Below are 16,612 nucleotides of genomic sequence, written 5' to 3'. Positions count from 1 at the left end.
ATAATCCGGAAGTGGAAAGAACATAATTTCATCATTAACTGGCCACGACCAGGTGCTCCTCGCAAGATTTCAGACAGAGAAGTGAAAAGAATTATCAGAAGAGTTGTCCAAGAGCCAAGGACCACTTGTGGAGAGCTTCAGAAAGACCTGGAATTAGCAGGTACAATTGTTTCAAAGAAATCAATAAGTAATGCACTCAACCGCCATGGCCTGTATGCACGCTCACCACGCAAGACTACATTGCTGAAGAAAAAGCATGTTGAAGCTCGTTTAAAGTTTGTTGCACAACATTTGGACAAGCCTGTGAAATACTGGGAGAATATAGTCTGGTCAGATGAGAGCACAATTTAACTCTTTGGATGCCATAATACACACCATGTTTGGAGGACAAATGGCACTGCACATCACCCTAAAAACACCATACCAACAGTGAAGTTTGGAGGTGGGAACATCATGGTGTGGGGCTGCTTTTCAGCATACGGTACTGGAAAGATGTACCGAGACATTCTTGATAAAAATCTGCTGTCATCTACCAGGATGATGAAGATGAAACGAGGGTGGACATTTCAGCAAGACAATGATCCCAAACACACAGCCAAGGAAACTCTCAATTGGTTTCAGAGAAAGAAAATAAAGCTGCTAGATTGGTCCAGCCAATCACCTGACTTGAATCCAATTGAAAATCTACGGAAAGAACTGAAGATCAGAGTTCATAGAAGAGACCCACGGAACCTTCAAGATTTGAAGACTGTTTGTGTGGAAGAATGGGCCAAAATCACCCCTGAGCAATGCATACGACTAGTTTCTCCATACAGGAGGCGTCTTGAAGCTGTCACTACCAACAAAGGCTTTTGTACAAAGTATTAGATAAATATCAGTAAGCGTGTTCAATACTTTTTCCCTGTGTCATTTCACATTAATACACATAACTTAATTTCTGAACTTATTTGTTTTGGTTTCTTTATATGTATAGATTACTTGGGTTGTTACCAACATCTGGTGAAAATTTCATGTCAATAGCACCTTTGGAAATATATTTACTGAGAAAAATGGTGACGTGTTCAATACTTATTTTACCCCGCTGTATATATATATATATATATATATACATATATTAAATATATAATATAATTATATATAATATAACACTGAGGGGCCATTGTGCATGATGACTATTTCTACATTTGACTTTTTTTATTTTGAATGCAGAACTCTTACCTTTAATAGAGTAGTTTCAGTCTGGGCACTTATTCTATTATTTTTTTAACAATGTCTTTATTGTTTTTTTTTGTTATACAAACATCAGCATTATTATGCAATATATTCAATACAGGATTTACTTTAACAAACATAACATACCCCACACACCCACCCGTTATCTCTTAACTTTTCCCTTTCTGACAGGGCCAAAATCAATATACAGCTTCACAGTATCAATCATACAATTAAACAGTTAAACGGCACCTCTAACAAAATAAAGATACACATAAACAGAAAATAAATATATAGAAAATAAATTAAATAAAAAGATTTTCAAAAACAAGAATCCATTCCCTTCTGCTTATTCTATTATTTATATTGTATTTTACATTATTTAGAGATTATGTACATTTAAAATAATAATGATAAAATGTCATGTCTAACAGTGTCCATCAGCTGCCAAGAGGGCGCAGTGTGTTTTCTAGAGGATGTTGCTCATGACAGTACTGTGATTCACACGACTCTGATTGGTTAACACGCTGTCGTTTGATTGGTCGGTGTTGACACAGTGGGCGTGGCTAAACGTCAATGTTTATGTAGCCTGCTGTCTGTCCGTGGATGTAACCGCACCAAGGACTCTGCAATGTGATTACCCGACATATTGATTTGTTTTGCTCTCATTTCACCCGCTGTCTCTACAACATTATGCACCAGCCGTCACCATGGGAAGCCACTAGCAGGTGAAACACGGAAGACACCGAGGAAAAAGCCGGAATGGCTGGCGCCTTCAAAGGCTGCCAGAAAATCCGAGGTCCGCAGCTCCGAAGTCTGCTGGAGGCGAAGGACTTCATCCTGTTCGACTGCGACGGGGTCATATGGCACGGAGAGAAGGCCATCACGGGCGCGGCGAAGGTGGTCAACTCGCTCATACGAAACGGAAAAAACGTGGTGTTCGTCACCAACAACTGCACCAGGCCGCGGGAGAATTACGTGCACAAGTTCTACCGGCTGGGCTTCACCGACGTGATCCTCGAGCAGATCTTCAGCTCGTCGTACTGCTCGGCTCTCTACCTGCGCGACGTCGTCAAGGTCTGCGGCCGGGTGTTCGTCATGGGCTGCGACGCAATGCGCAGGGAGCTGCTGGAGGCGGGCGTCCCCTGCGTGGAGGAGGAGGCGGACGAGCCGGACGCCACCATCTACGACTGTGCTCTGGCTCCGGACGTCAAGGCGGTGCTGGTGGGACACGATGACAAACTGACTTTTCTCAAACTGGCCAAAGCCTCGTGCTACCTGCGGGACCCGGACTGTCTGTTCCTGGCCACCGACAACGACCCGTGGCACCCTCTGTCAGGTGGAAGGATACTGCCAGGTATGCTGGTGGTGATGAGGCTCTCTGTTTATTGAAGCTGTGTTTTACTTGTATTGGTAACAGTCATGTATAAAGGTCAGCTGGAGCTATAGAGACTCACTATGAAGTGACTATTAGAAGCATTTCTCATTGATTTGTATTATATTTTTGCATATAAGATAAGATAATATAAAATAAGATGAGCCTTTATTAATCCCCAGAGGGAAATTCAGGTGTCAAAGCAGCAACATCAGCCTCATCAGCAAACATCAGCAAACATCAGCAAAGCAGAGGTAAAGGTATACCAAAATTATAAAACCAATAATAGAGATAAAAAAGATACAGAGTGAATGGGTGAACATAGTGTGTACAGTCCGTCAATAAATAAATGTAGTATGTACAATAAATAAACTACTATTTAAACTACAGTAAATCTATATTATAAGTTAGTAAAGCACTTTAAATGTGAGACAGCAGAATAGCCTGATGTAATGTAAGCTGCAACACAAGCTTCCTTTTAATGGTTTCCTATAATATTCATCAGTTGTATCAGCTGTGGTGTTGTGTTATTATATATGTGGGGAGTGTTTGTGACATGAAGGCCTCTGTTCATCTCCAGCACAAACCAAATACTTTCAACCAACAACAGAACATAATGTTAACCTGCAAATTCGAGCTGTATTTCTGCTGAGTTACACACTTATTTTGTCTAAAATACAAAAAAGACATGGTGTTCACTGTGATGGATTATTACCCATGGCTGAATAGGGAGGTCCCCATTGACTGCCATTCTTCTCAATCTCTGCATTGTTTATGTACTCCGTCACCTTTAAGGGGCCCACCATGTACAGTGCACACGACAGACTACACATGGAAACTTTATTATAGTATATTATTTAAGCCTAGAACCCAAGGCACTATCCGGTACTCCCATGCTGACATACGACCTCACCAGGTTTGTGTCAGTTTGATTTAAACACACATTTATTTTGGAATGAATATGCATCATGTAAGTGCAACATGAAATGATATATCAAAAGCTATTAATACAATTTTTGCATGGCCTCGAGATCAGATGATAATGGGGCAGCCCTGGTGGCCTAAGTTTTCAACACACTCACCATTTACAGTTTTACAGAACACCTCAGATCTTTTGCAAAATGAAAGACTTCATTTAAAACTATACACTGATTTCTACACAATTTTATCACCGTATGGCACACATGGCTCATACAATCTGATTCTGTTTGAACCAGTTACACAGTGCTGTGCTCAATCTAAAACACTTTCTACTATTACAAAACATTTCTACTTTTCTAATGATATAGTCTGGGTTTGATTGTTAGAGTAAAGCACATGAATATATTGACCAAACACAACACACAAGACCAGCTGCACACTGATGAAAACATTTATTTCTCTCTACATTGTAAAATCAGTCAATACATCCGTGCATTTCCAAAGGTTGCATTTTGCACTGAAAATCAGAGTAGAATATATTCTAAAACTAACATAGTGCATAAAAACATGTGTAACTCTACCTCTTCCTCTCCCTACCCCTCTTCCTCCACGGGCTCCCCCTCTCATCCTCACTCTCCCTCTTCCTCTTCCTCTTACTGCAACGTTGCCTTCCATTTTTGTTAAAGACAGGTACACTCACCTGTTGCCTCTTTATACTGCTAACACCTGATTGGTGACGGCCGTGTTTGATCAATTGGTTCATAGGAAAGTATTTTTAAAGGCAGCGCCTTGAAATGGTAAAAGGAGTGACATCATGTTAGATTTCTGTCTGTAGAGAAGTGTGGTTAGTGTTTTGCAAAAAATGTATGCTGAGTATGTCCTTATAGTTGTGCAGATCTGGGCTGAGGTTTTGCTCCTTGAGTGTCAGTTTCAATAATTGTACCTTATGTGCTATTTTAGTGTGTTAGCAATAGGAAAACAGCTGTTATCGCAATGACCCTGGTTCAGGTCAAAGCACCAGGCTGGACCTCCTTTCTTTCTCTCCCCTCAATTCCTGTCACCTCCCTACTGTCGCTATCGAGACAACAATGCTCCCAAAAATATTAAAAAGATTAAACCCTACGTAGGCTATCCTGTATGTGATTAGTAGAACGCTAGCATATGAAAAACCACAGTCACACTACTAAAACCATTGATCAACATTGCAGAATAAACCTCCCTCCATCTATCTCTTGGGTTTAAGTAGTCACTGTAGATAGGTGATTCATAATACATAAACATCTCATTTGCTCCCAAAAATACTTGAAGGAGACGTGTTAGTGGGGCGTTGAAGGAGAGGATGTGTTTCACTTTAATCTAACCTTCTGTCTCATCTTGACCCCCCCGGCAGGTTCTGGGTCCCTCATTGCAGCCCTGGAGGTGTCCTCAGGTCGCAAGGCCACCGTGATCGGCAAGCCCAGCCGCTTCATGTTCGAGTGCATCTCCAGTCAGTTCACGGGGGTTGACCCCGCCCATTGCCTGATGATCGGGGACCGCCTGGAGGTGGACATGCTGTTCGGGTCCAACTGCGGCCTCGACACCATGCTCACTCTCACCGGCGTGTCTCAGATCGAGGAGGCCCAGGAGTACAGGGATAGTGAGCTGACCACCAACCACAGCTTGGTGCCCGACTACGTGGTGGACACCATCGCCGATTTCTTACCCGCTTTTGAGGAACTGGACCAACAGGACGAACAGAGCATTTGACGAGTCCTTTCACCTCCAGTACGGAGCGCAGATTGCTTCTACTGCATTTCAAAGTGCAATGTTTAAGTCTGGCATTTGAAAAAAACGCGTACCTCCACGATTTATCCAAAACTAGAAACGTTCCTCAGTAACAAGGTGCCGTTTATGTTGTGAGCAAGACACGCATAGGACAGAATATTCTCCCCCAAAATAATCAGAGTAATCCAGTGCATACCTCAGTGTTTCTTCTAGTGTTGTGCCCATTTGTGACTTGACAGTTCCTCATTGCTGTTAGTGTTTATATTAATATATGAATATACTGCACTTTCTTCTCCATAAAGTTCACAGGTCTGTGTTTGATATTGGGTTTTGAACATCCAGAGGGTATTTTTGTAAAGCCATGAATTGTTCTGTAACGGCATTCATGTGTTTAGGAGCTGGTTGGTTCATTTTTTTTCCCCATACATGTACTTAATAACGCTGAATTTATTTCTCATACGTGTTTGCCTTAGTGTGACTTCTCCTTCATTAATTCATAGCAAGAGGAAATAATTAAAAACTGTGTGAGCTTTTCTCAGTTCTGGTGGAGACTTAAGATGACAATCTGCCAGTCAGACAGGTGAAGCGTGTTTTCACCTCTCTGTCATGTCTGTGCTACTTGTGCCAATATTCATCCGAGTACGAAACCGCTTACTGAACCTCATAGTTAGTAAAACCAGTTACACATTAATGGTGGCCGGTCATAGTGCACTGTCGTGAAATTTCAATGTTGTTAATGTTTACCATATAGAGCATGCCAGCAACGGTAACAACAATAAATAATACCCTAAAATGAATCCTTAATATATGATGTTCATCTGTTGAAGACAATATGTCATGTTATTACAAAAGTCCTTATCTTCTGCTTGTTGTGTGTCTATGTATCAAGCATGATAAGAACACCACAATCAAAATACAAGATTCTTTTAATCATTTAAATCCAGCAGTAGTTCACATGAACACTATCTCACTCAGTGCCATAGAAACTTGATATATCCAGCATCTCTCCAGCCTCGGTTAGTTCCAGCAAACGGATCCGTTAGTGTATTATATTAGAAGCAAAGAAACCATCCCATTGTTTTCTTCTATGTGCTTGGATTTAGGTGTGGTGGCATTTGCGAGTTAAGCTAAAAAAATATATATATGACAAAATTAAAAATCAGGAAATGTTGAACTGAGCTGGTATAATGTTGAGACCAAACAAGGAACCTGTTATGAATAGTTGCAGTGGTAGTACAGTAAATAAGGAAAGCCTAGACGCTATTGTTATAGTTTTGCTGTGATACAATTAATATATCCCTTTAGCATGAACTTAAAATACAATTACATCTAAAAAGAAAATAAGCATATGTACATTTTAACAGGCTTTATGCAATACTTTATTCTATATCATGTCTCATGTGGCATTAGGTTTTCTTGTGCTGAGGAACAGAGTTAAAGACACAGACTGATCTCCGACAGATAAGGACTTTGGCTGCAGTGATTGAGTCGCTTCTTGTCATTCTGGTCCGCCACGCTGGGAAGAAAGAAAACACAATACAAATCTGTCAAAACAAAACAACTTACATATACCAACAAGGAACAGAACACGAACGCTCCTTACATATGACACTGCACATGCACTCTCTAAATAGGCCAACTATATTTAGGTTTACATTCTTTAGTTTTTGCAACTAGTTGTAAAATGTTCTTAAGATGCTGTAAATTGATTAGAATTACTTTTACGTCAGTGCAACCCCAAAACTCTGACTTCCAATCTATTTTACCTAGGGCTGTCAATCGATTAAAATATTTAATTGCGATTAATCACACCTTTTTTTATCTGTTCAAAATGTACCTTAAAGGGAGATTTGTCAAGTATTTAATCCTCTTATCAACATGGGAGTGGGCAAATATGCTTGCTTTATGCAAATGAATGTGTATATTTATTATTGGAAATCAATTAATAACACAAAACATTGACAAATATTGTCCAGAAACCCTCACAGGTACTGCATTTAGTATAAAAAATATGCTCAAATCCTAGCATGGCAAACTGCAGCCCAACAGGCAACAACAGCTGAAAGTGTGTCAGTGTGCTGACTTGACTATGACTTGCCCCAAACTGCATGTGATTATCATAAATTGGTCATGTCTGTAAAGGGGAGACTCGTGGGTACCCATTGAACCCATTTTCATTCACATATCTTGAGGTCAGAGGTCAAAGGCCCCCTTTGAAAATGGCCATGACAGTTTTTCCTCGCCAAAATGTAGTCTAAGTTTGGAGCGTTATTTCATATGATACCAGTATCATCACTCTAGCTTAAAAATTGAGCCCGATACAACCTAAAAATTGCAAGTTGCGTTTAAGAAATTAGTGGCCGTAAAACAAATTTGCGTTAACGTGTTATTATCGCGTTAACTCTGACAGCCCTAATTTTATCACGTTTTAGTTTTGAAATATCAACAGTACAAATGCAGGCAACCACTAAAATCTATAGGAGATTATGGCTTAGGCCAATGTTCTGTTCTTACTGATACAACAGTTTAAAGGCCAAATTGTCAGAGAAGTGTTCTGGTTCTAGTCTGAAATGACCCCTCACCTGGATGTAGTCCATTTCATCCAGAGCCATCGGTCTCCTGCGGTACCGTGCAGGTTGAAGCTGAATAGAGGCCAGGGTGTCTGGTGTACCAGAAATTGGGGTCAAAGGTACATGAGGTCTTGATAACGGAGGCGGCGCTGGAGCGTTGTGAGGTGAGAAATTAACTGCTACCGTCTTCAATGCCTCTTGAACTAGGAAAGGAAGGGGGAAAAAAAGTCACTATAGATAGAAGGCAACTCAAGAAATCAGAAATCATCAATGGGGAAAACATAAAAGCTCATTTTCTGGAGGAAAATTCATTCAAACCTCACTAAATGTTTACATTATATGACTGTCAAATATTTCACCTATCAGAGTATTGTAAAAAACAAAACAGTTCATATACTGTATAGGCCAAAGTGTAGGTTCAAATTATAGTTGTTAAAGTAAAATCTACCGTTGGACACCCTTAAACTGTTTAAAATCCATCATTTCAAACTGCAGTATCACAGATGTTATTTTGACATCTGGCACAGAAAGACAACATACATTATGAAACAATACAGGTCACAGGGAAGTATCAGTTACATCTCCAAGAGCTGTTGTTAGGGTGGGCTCCTTCATTCAGGTCATCATGTAACTATCTGACTATTATTCACTTCCTTCATACTCACCATTGGGCTTTGGGACGTCTAGTCTTTTGGGGAACTTGATCAGGGGAGCGTGAGGCCGGACAGCCTGCAAACACACACACATTAAATCAAACAGCTGTGTGAATTAAGAATTAAGATGTAGTTTGTAGTGCCAAAAAACACTGGATCACCGGGGTAACTGTGACATGCTGTTGACCTTTCATTTCTTAAAGTTTGGTGCACCAGAGTATTTCAGTGGCAGATACCTCAAAACATTGGGCAGAAAAAAAATGACATTTTAGTGTGATTTAAGTGTAACTCTTCAATGATGACCATAGTCTGAGCCTCAGACTGAGACAGGAGACTCACACAAAATGTCTAAGATGAACTTTGATCCAAACTACTACTACTGAAACAAACAAGCGGAGTGACAGAAAACAATTGACTACTATTTTTGGTAATCGATGAAAAGCTTAAAGAGAAGTCTCGTTCTGAAATCCCGTGAGGTATTGTGGAATACGTCCACGGTGGAAACACGGGCAGAGTTTGTTGTATTGGGAGAACAGAAAGCATAGCCTAGTGTTATCTAAAAGACTCTCAATGTCAGGGCTGAATATTTAGCTCGATGATTACGACATATATACATGAGGTAATGAGAGAGATGTCAGAGCGAGGGGGCTGCCCCTGACAGGCGCCCCGAGCAGTTGGAGGTTTGGTGCCTTGCTCAAGGGCACCTCGGCAGTGCCCAAGAGGCAAACTAGCATCTCTCCAGCGACCAGTTCACACTTAGTACTTGGTCCATGCGGGGACTTGAACCGGCGACCCTCCGGTTCCCAAGTCAAGAAAGGGTCCTTTCCTTAATGTTGTCAGACACTTATAACAACAATCTGAGTCTGTCAGAAACAAGCACGTTTCACGTTTAGCTGCTCCTTACAGCTTGTTACAGCAGTAGGTTAATGTTATCCCTCTATTTCAACAAGGGTTGTCCCCATTAGACACTTGGACACAAAAACATGGACAAATAAAGTCCAAGTTGAAAAATACCAAAGTGACCCTTTAAGAGGCAGACTTATAAAACCATTATCAGACTAAACAATTCATCAACTGACCACAAAAAGTCATCAAAAGATTAATTTCTTATGAAAATAATAGTTGGCTATATGCAGTATATTGTTGACATGGTTACTGGGCTACTGGGGTCTGAAGGCTCTCAGAGACAGTATCTCTGACTAGACCCGGAGTGACTGAGGAAGTTAACTAACTCAACACGTTTCTATCAGAACCTACAGCTTTATGTTTTAAAGCTAAACTTCACATGTGAACTAAAGTTATCTACCGTTAGCTACCGGCTACACCGTGCCGTGCCGAGCTACCGGCATTAATCAGTGAACATATCAATAACCTTTAACATAGATGAAGTCAGTAATAGTCTTTCTCTGCTGCTTGTTCTCCTCCAGATACCGTCTCTGTGTTCTGCGGTTAAACAAGGACACTAACAAGGGTACGACGGGATCCGTCATCCTAACAGGCCTCACTGAGATAACTCATCAGCCGTTAAAAGGACAGAACAGCGACAGTTTTACCTGTCAACATTAATCCAACCTGAACTCACCTGGTGTCTAACAGTCATTAAAACAGGAGCTACATTACCTGGATGAGTCGGGCGGCGGGCGCAGCCATTTTGGAGCTGACTTTGCCTCCCATGACGACGTCACAACTTCACTTCCGGTATAAAGCAGCTCCTGTAGCTGCTGAAACACACCACCAGATGACGCTGCGTCACTATGAACAGTGACGTCTTCTATAGCATAACACACACAGAGGGGTCCAGAGTAGTGATGGGAAATCCGGCTCTTTCTAGTGAGCCGGATCATTTGGCTCAGCTCACCAAGAAGAGCCGGCTCTTTCGGCTCCCAAACGGCTCTTCATTTTACCACTTCTGCCTTTTATAATTCAGCCAAATGTAGCGCTGTTTTGACCAATTATTAGTATGTGTGCACATATATCACTTAAATTATTCCATATAATTATACTGAACCTTATAATTTCCAGAATACCATAATTTTACATGCTGCTTCGTTTCCGGCTGTCACTCATCTTGTCTGCTATTCGCGCATTGCACTCCTCTCTCTCTTTCTCTCCTCCTCTCCCTCCTGCTCTGTACCTGTAGACCGCCAGCGCGCCGTGCAACCCCCTGATTGGTCGCACGGACGTCATTAACACAACATTCAGTCACAGTCAGTGCATGCAGTGCCCCTGGCGCGGAGAAGATCGTCGAATCATTCTGCCTTGAATTAATTAAAGAAAGAAAAAAAAACGGTTCTCAGATGGGAGCCGGCTCTTATCGTACAATTAAAAGAGCCGGCTCTTTGAACCGGCTCGTTCGCGACGACACATCACTGGACTATACCATGACACACAGAGTGGTCCTGAGGATGCAGCTCATGGTGATGATGCAGATGCCTCTCATGGTCTATATACATGAATGGCATCAATAAGAGATCTTTAGATGATGCAGCAAGAATATGAATATTCTTAACGTGTGTAATTAAGGCTAGAAGACTAATAATAAAGCTAGAAGTCATTTATTCTATAGGCTACATCACCTCTAGCTGTGTCTTTACCTCTCTGGTGACAGATATGTTGACCCTGTGTTTGTCCTGGAGGTCAGATCAGGCCATGCTGTGCTGCAGTCTTATCAGTCCGGGTTGTAAAGTTAGCCTCCTGTCTATAAAGGACATACAGAAATAGACAAATAACAGACCTTAATCCGCTTTAAAACACAACCAGCCGAGGTCAGATGAGGCTCCAGAGGCTTTTATTCCTCATAAAGCGGCTAAAACGCAATACTATGATCTGTGCGAAACCTTAACATGTCAGTAGAAGACTGCTGTGCTAAAGCAAAGACAAATATCATACCCTTTCTTTAATTTCACTCCGTCTTTGGTTAAAAACCCCGGATGACCAGGTCAGGTAGTCAAAGGCTCGTCCAATCAGCGACGAGGAGAGCAGCAGAGATCGTTTATACGAGGAGATGAGTCACCAGCAGAAAAATCAGTCAAGCACAAGCAAGTCAAAGCACGAATCTCTCACGCTGCATTGCAAATACATAGTAATTACATAATAATAGAATAAAGATATATTTCAAATCATCCCACTATATGATTACAGCATAAATTAAAGGTAGTCTGATTAAATACAGCTTATTATTGCCCTTCCATAATGTCCAGGACTTACTGAGTTTTCTTTATTTTTATTTTTTAAACAGAAAATCAAAGCAGTAGAGGCTGTTTTTTTGTCACTATTATGGGTCAAAATGCTGTATTCTACAATTTCCATAATGTCACTTAATAGCATATCTTTCATTAGGCCTTTCCTGACTGGTAAATGTGAATGTCTTCTAAACTCCTAAAACTTTTAAAAGTCCAAACCTAAGACGAGATGACCCTGATGACACCACCAGGGCCATAAACCACTTGTTTTCAACTGTATTCTGAATGTTTTTCATGAAGAGAAAAAAATATATATATTTATTTATTACCCTATATACTCTCCTCTACTTACTATTTTAGAATTTATTATTTTTTTTAATTTATTTTACAAACTGTTTACACATATGTGTATGTGTGTGTGTGTGTATATATATATGTGTATATATATATACACATATATATATACATATATATATATTGTGATATGAGACTAGATATTGCCTTAGATTTTGGATATCGTAATCGCACAAGTGTTGCCTTTTCCTGGTTTTAAAGGTTGCATTACAGTAAAGTGATGTCAAGTGATGTTCTAGCTATAGGGATGCACCGATCCGACTTTAACTTGCAGTATTGTATGCCTTGATTCTCATTTTGCTTTTACTTGTGTGATTTTCCTTTTCTATATATATATATACATTTTAATGAGCACTGTTAAAGGGTACCTGAGACCCAAGATTTTCATTGCTAGTGACTGCTTGCTGTAATTATTGTGCACGTGACGCATAAAGAAACTTGAACTATTATAATATAATATAAAAGATAAAACCTTTGAACAGTAAATACTGTAGAGAAAGTCTTGTAGATTGGCCTGTGAGTCTAAAATTCAGAGAACATTTGGAATAATAAAGGATGGATTTTTTTTAAATAAGGAACCCAGTCCCAACTTGTTACCACTACTGCTGGCTAGTGGAACATCTTTCCTATAAGGCTCTCTGTCAGGCATATGGGCCATGATATCACAACACCGCCATCTACTGGATCCCTCATTCATTGCACGATTCTCTAAAGCCTTGTAATGTTTGGTGTCACAGCAAGAAACTACATCTCAACAGTCAAAGTGGCCAATTCACATTTTATTAGATCTTATTTTATGAAACAAACTGGTCCAAAAAAAAAGGTCCCAATCTTGACATGGGCCGACTCCTAACTTGAGACACCACTGTGGCTACACATAGCCTACAGTATTCCAATCAACAGATTGTACAGAATAGTGACCGTCTCAAGTGAGGATTTGGCCCCTGACATTATGTTTGTTAGGTGCAGCACTGTTTACAGACGGTGCACACCACGTCAGCAGCTGCACGGCACGGCTGTATGTCTCAGTTCTGAAGGAGACTCAGTTCTTTGACCTGACGAACAGCTGTTTGAGTTGGTCCTTAGAGGTGGCCTCTTTCTGCTGCATGAGATCAGTGTGGCCCTTGGTAACACCCCAGCCATCGGGGGAAGACATGGAGGGACACAGGGGACGACCAGAAGCTGGCTTCAGGTTCTCCCAGTAGTCACGGCGGGCTCTAGAAGAGACAAAAAGTCATACCAGTTAGTACTCACTGCTGCTGAAGAGCCAATATTTCACATTTGACTTTGATTAGGTGCATATTTATGGTATTCAGTGACACATTAAAAGTTTCTTCTGACCTGGCTCTGACCCAGGGCTTGGTGTGCATCTCCAGACCAGCACCCCAGATGCCATGTTTCTCTGACGCAACAGGGAGGAAGCCTCTCTCGGGGGCCAGCTCCTCCGCAACAGCCCTGATGTGATAAGGCTCAAATCCGCAGCAGCCACCGATGAAGCGGATGCCGGCGTTGAAGGCCTCTCTGGCGTACTGGTGCATGTCCCAGCGGGACAGGATCCTGGGCTCCAGACCTGACACAAGATTTATACACATGTGATTGCAGCCGGGTTGCTTTTGGTGAAATTGTGTATATCTGTGTTGATTGGTTGACCTTGCTTCAACGGGCTGCAGTACACCAGCAGAGGGTGTTTGTGCATGCACACTTATTTTTAAGGTGTGGTTTTATACATGATTACATTAATTGAGCGGTAAAATTTAAAGGCAGCACAGTATGTTATTACCGAAGGGGAATTCTGGCAGATCGATGAATCCCTGACAGCTGCAGTCGGGGGTGTGGTATGCCAGGGGCTGCACCATGTAGTGAGCCTTCAGCCCGGCCTTCTCCACTCCCTCCTTCATCATCTTGACAGCTTTCACGCAGGTCATGGGGTCAAAGTGGCAGTTGACTCCCACAATCTGGGCACCTACAGAAGGGCATGCATTGGTTGTGAGCTGACTGTTGCAGATAAGCAAAGAAAGAACACAAGTCGAAGAGATGGCACCAACTGTGGTGTGCAGTTGTAGATGCGAGGTTTGGGTTTCAAATTTCCCTGAACAGTTTTGGCATGCAGGCTGGTCCCAGTTATTAACCCATTATACCAGTAGACTACAAACAGATGTCTTATCTCGGAAATACTGCCTAGTCAGACTACAGAGGGGTCATGAGTTCATATGAACAAGTTTAAAGTGAAGTCTCCCATTTCATGCTTCTCTTTTCACATTTACTTTCAGTATCCAATAACAAGTCATGCTCAAAGGTAAGACCGCTGTACCCACCGGCTTTGACCAGCCTGACAGCACACTCTGCAGGCGAGACACCGTGCATGTCTCCGTCTGGTCCGATACACATGGAGGCAGCCACAGGCTTCCCTGTCGCCTTCAGCACCTCCACAGCCCACACGGCTTCTTCAACATGCTCAAAGTACTGCAGGACATAGACATCAGCACTTTCATACTCTAGAACATCCATGAAAAAATTTTAAAGAATGAGGAATAAATTCAGTTGCCCATGTGGTTAAGTGATGTTTTTATCTCTACCTCAGCAATCAGGAAGTCCACATTTTTCTTGATGAACACATCCAGCTGTTTCTTGAGGATGCCCTTCACCTCTGTCTCACTCTTGCAGCTCAGGTAGGATGGAGTCTGACACACTCCTCCGGCAACCAGGGCGTCGCCCTCGTTGGCAACCTCGCGGGCCAAATCGCAGGCGGCCTCGTTGATCTGAGCTCCCTGCAGAACGAAAGCACATTATGGTGGAACATTGATGAAGGAATTGCTGGTTTTAGTCATTTTAGCCAGATGACCAGCCACCTGCAGGATATTGTGCTTATTCCTATAAAAGTGGTGTGATGTCCCAGTTAACTTACAGTGAAGGTGAGCTTGTTGCCCCTGTTCTCCAGTTTGTCATCACTGGCGTAGAAGGTGAAGGTCTGCATAACATTGGCCCCGGCCCTCAGGAACTCCCTGTGCAGCTGTCGCACTGAAACCATCAAGCATGATAAGGCAACCTTACTAACAAATTCATCTAAACTGTGACACATAATAAGTAAGGAAAGGTACTGAGCAGAGAACACCTGCAGAGGATAATGAAGTTGAAAAAGAGTATTAAAGTTGGTATAATAGCCTGTACCCACCTGCTTCAGGGTGCTCTGCGGCGGCTTCAGGGGTCCAGGGACCGGCCTTCACGTAGCCTCTCTTCTCCAGGGCAAACACGAAGCCTCCATCACCGATCACCACCTCCCCAGCGTCAAGACGCTCCAAGATTCCCTTTGATAATGGATCAATGTAAGCTTAGAATAACGTAGAGTGAACATGACTATTAGTCAGGCTGGAGGTGAGCCACTGAGGCCAAAGAGTCTGCAGGTTTACTACTCTGGTCACAGACTCTGTTTAATTAGGCCAGAGGTATATGAATAATTATAAATGTATATCTATGCATTAGGTCTTGTGTATAGTGGTTTCCCAAATCCAGTGCTACATCCCCATCCCCCTTCTCTCAGTGACCCAGAGACAGTAGCATCTGTCTGAGAACAGCTGCACTGAACTTTTTTATTCCAACGTGCTTGGCTGTCCCAGTAAACTTCAGACTTTGTGTGACCATTTCGGTCACCTCAATCTAAAATGATTTATATATTTATATATATTACACTTTAGACTGTGTCTGCAAAATTCATTTGCATCCAAATCCAGTCATTAAGTGTAAATTGTTGAATAGCAATCACTGTAATCAGTTTGAATTCACTGCCCCAGCCCTAGATATTTATTTAATTATTTATTTATTCACTTATTTGACTCTAAGAAAAGCTGCACCTGGTGTGAACTCTCACCAGATTCTCCTCGGGGTTAAACCACACTGAGAGACAGATTTGTCTGTCCCTGTAGGTTATGAAAAATCCTAAAGAAAACTAATTCTGGAAATTCTACAATAACAAAACGGCAATTAAAAGTAATTCCTCTGTTATTAAGTAATTCTAAGAATAAATATTATATTATATTATTTCTACGTATATTGTTTTTTTTTGTTTTGTTCATTTCAACTCAAGAGAGACAACTCCAGTGGAGTTTTCATCAGGACATTTGTTTCTATAACTACATATAGTGTCTTCTCTGGTCTTATGTCTGCGTGAACAGCTCAAAGGTTCAGTGGTCAGAGACGTGTGACCTGATATGCCAGTTGTGCCCTCAACCAATGTCTCAAACCTGGACAAATAAAGCCAAACCTATCATCAGTTTGGAGCCCAAGAGTCTTTAAAATGAGCTATCACTCATATTCTAATTATTTTCATTCCACAAAGCTACCAGTTTTAATTCCCTGCAGGACTGTCCTGATAGCATACCCCCTGCCTTTTGGCAAAAGTTCACACATACCTTGTTCCCTGGTGCCATAATCCTGCAGCTGTGTGGACCCCTGACTGCTCAGACTTTGATATGCTGAAACAACAGCAGAGAGGAGCAGAAGGCCTCTATAAATCTGTCTGAAGCAGGGGAGGGGTCTTGGTATGAGCTGCTCTGATTGGCAGCAGGCAAGTTACGCAACTACTCT

General features: G+C 41.7%; 3 protein-coding genes across 8 annotated transcripts; 1 reads left to right on the top strand and 2 right to left on the bottom strand.

The window, feature by feature from the left end:
- The first annotated feature begins 1,764 nt into the window (after positions 1-1,764).
- pdxp (pyridoxal (pyridoxine, vitamin B6) phosphatase) lies at positions 1,765-6,391 on the top strand. The gene is made up of 2 exons (XM_074637365.1): positions 1,765-2,569; positions 4,899-6,391. The coding sequence occupies exons 1-2, from the start codon at positions 1,975-1,977 to the stop codon at positions 5,252-5,254; spliced, it is 951 nt and encodes a 316-aa protein (XP_074493466.1). The 5' UTR covers positions 1,765-1,974; the 3' UTR covers positions 5,255-6,391.
- On the bottom strand, positions 6,181-11,409 carry kgd4 (alpha-ketoglutarate dehydrogenase subunit 4). 6 transcript variants are annotated; one of them, XM_074637369.1, is made up of 6 exons: positions 11,385-11,409; positions 11,072-11,193; positions 10,116-10,216; positions 8,508-8,571; positions 7,855-8,045; positions 6,181-6,788 (listed from the first exon to the last, which is right to left on the bottom strand). In XM_074637369.1, the coding sequence occupies exons 3-6, from the start codon at positions 10,167-10,169 to the stop codon at positions 6,771-6,773; spliced, it is 327 nt and encodes a 108-aa protein (XP_074493470.1). In that variant the 5' UTR covers positions 10,170-10,216; positions 11,072-11,193; positions 11,385-11,409; the 3' UTR covers positions 6,181-6,770. The 6 variants fall into 6 exon arrangements, with proteins under 6 accessions (XP_074493470.1, XP_074493472.1, XP_074493468.1 ...); XM_074637371.1 differs by having other exon boundaries at positions 10,116-10,213; positions 11,385-11,399; XM_074637367.1 differs by lacking the exon at positions 11,385-11,409 and having other exon boundaries at positions 11,072-11,359.
- A 1,388-nt stretch (positions 11,410-12,797) lies between these two features.
- LOC141768890 (betaine--homocysteine S-methyltransferase 1-like) lies at positions 12,798-16,596 on the bottom strand. Its single transcript, XM_074637364.1, has 8 exons — positions 16,438-16,596; positions 15,204-15,336; positions 14,937-15,049; positions 14,608-14,799; positions 14,347-14,494; positions 13,812-13,994; positions 13,373-13,601; positions 12,798-13,248 (listed from the first exon to the last, which is right to left on the bottom strand). The coding sequence occupies exons 1-8, from the start codon at positions 16,453-16,455 to the stop codon at positions 13,074-13,076; spliced, it is 1,191 nt and encodes a 396-aa protein (XP_074493465.1). The 5' UTR covers positions 16,456-16,596; the 3' UTR covers positions 12,798-13,073.
- Positions 16,597-16,612: the final 16 nt, after the last annotated feature.

This window comes from Sebastes fasciatus, chromosome 6 (assembly GCF_043250625.1).
Source record: "Sebastes fasciatus isolate fSebFas1 chromosome 6, fSebFas1.pri, whole genome shotgun sequence".
In the NCBI taxonomy this organism is placed as follows: Eukaryota; Metazoa; Chordata; class Actinopteri; order Perciformes; family Sebastidae; genus Sebastes; species Sebastes fasciatus.
Note: the sequence above shows the minus strand (reverse complement) of the source record. Positions and strands in the feature narration are given on the sequence as shown.

What these genes read in the sequence shown, in the direction of transcription:
- pdxp (XM_074637365.1), top strand. Translation starts at nt 1,975, where the DNA reads ATGGCTGGCGCCTTCAAAGGCTGCCAGAAAATCCGAGGTCCGCAGCTC. An exon ending in AGGTGGAAGGATACTGCCAG is followed by an intron (nt 2,570 to 4,898) that starts GTATGCTGGTGG and finishes CCCCCCCGGCAG; the next exon opens with GTTCTGGGTCCCTCATTGCA.
- kgd4 (XM_074637369.1), bottom strand. Translation starts at nt 10,169, where the DNA reads ATGGGAGGCAAAGTCAGCTCCAAAATGGCTGCGCCCGCCGCCCGACTC. An exon ending in CCGCCGCCCGACTCATCCAG is followed by an intron (nt 8,572 to 10,115) that starts GTAATGTAGCTC and finishes GTGTGTTTGCAG; the next exon opens with GCTGTCCGGCCTCACGCTCC. An exon ending in AGACGTCCCAAAGCCCAATG is followed by an intron (nt 8,046 to 8,507) that starts GTGAGTATGAAG and finishes TTCCTTTCCTAG; the next exon opens with TTCAAGAGGCATTGAAGACG.
- LOC141768890 (XM_074637364.1), bottom strand. An exon ending in GCAACAAGCTCACCTTCACT is followed by an intron (nt 14,800 to 14,936) that starts GTAAGTTAACTG and finishes TTCGTTCTGCAG; the next exon opens with GGAGCTCAGATCAACGAGGC. An exon ending in TCTGCCAGAATTCCCCTTCG is followed by an intron (nt 13,602 to 13,811) that starts GTAATAACATAC and finishes ATCTTGTGTCAG; the next exon opens with GTCTGGAGCCCAGGATCCTG.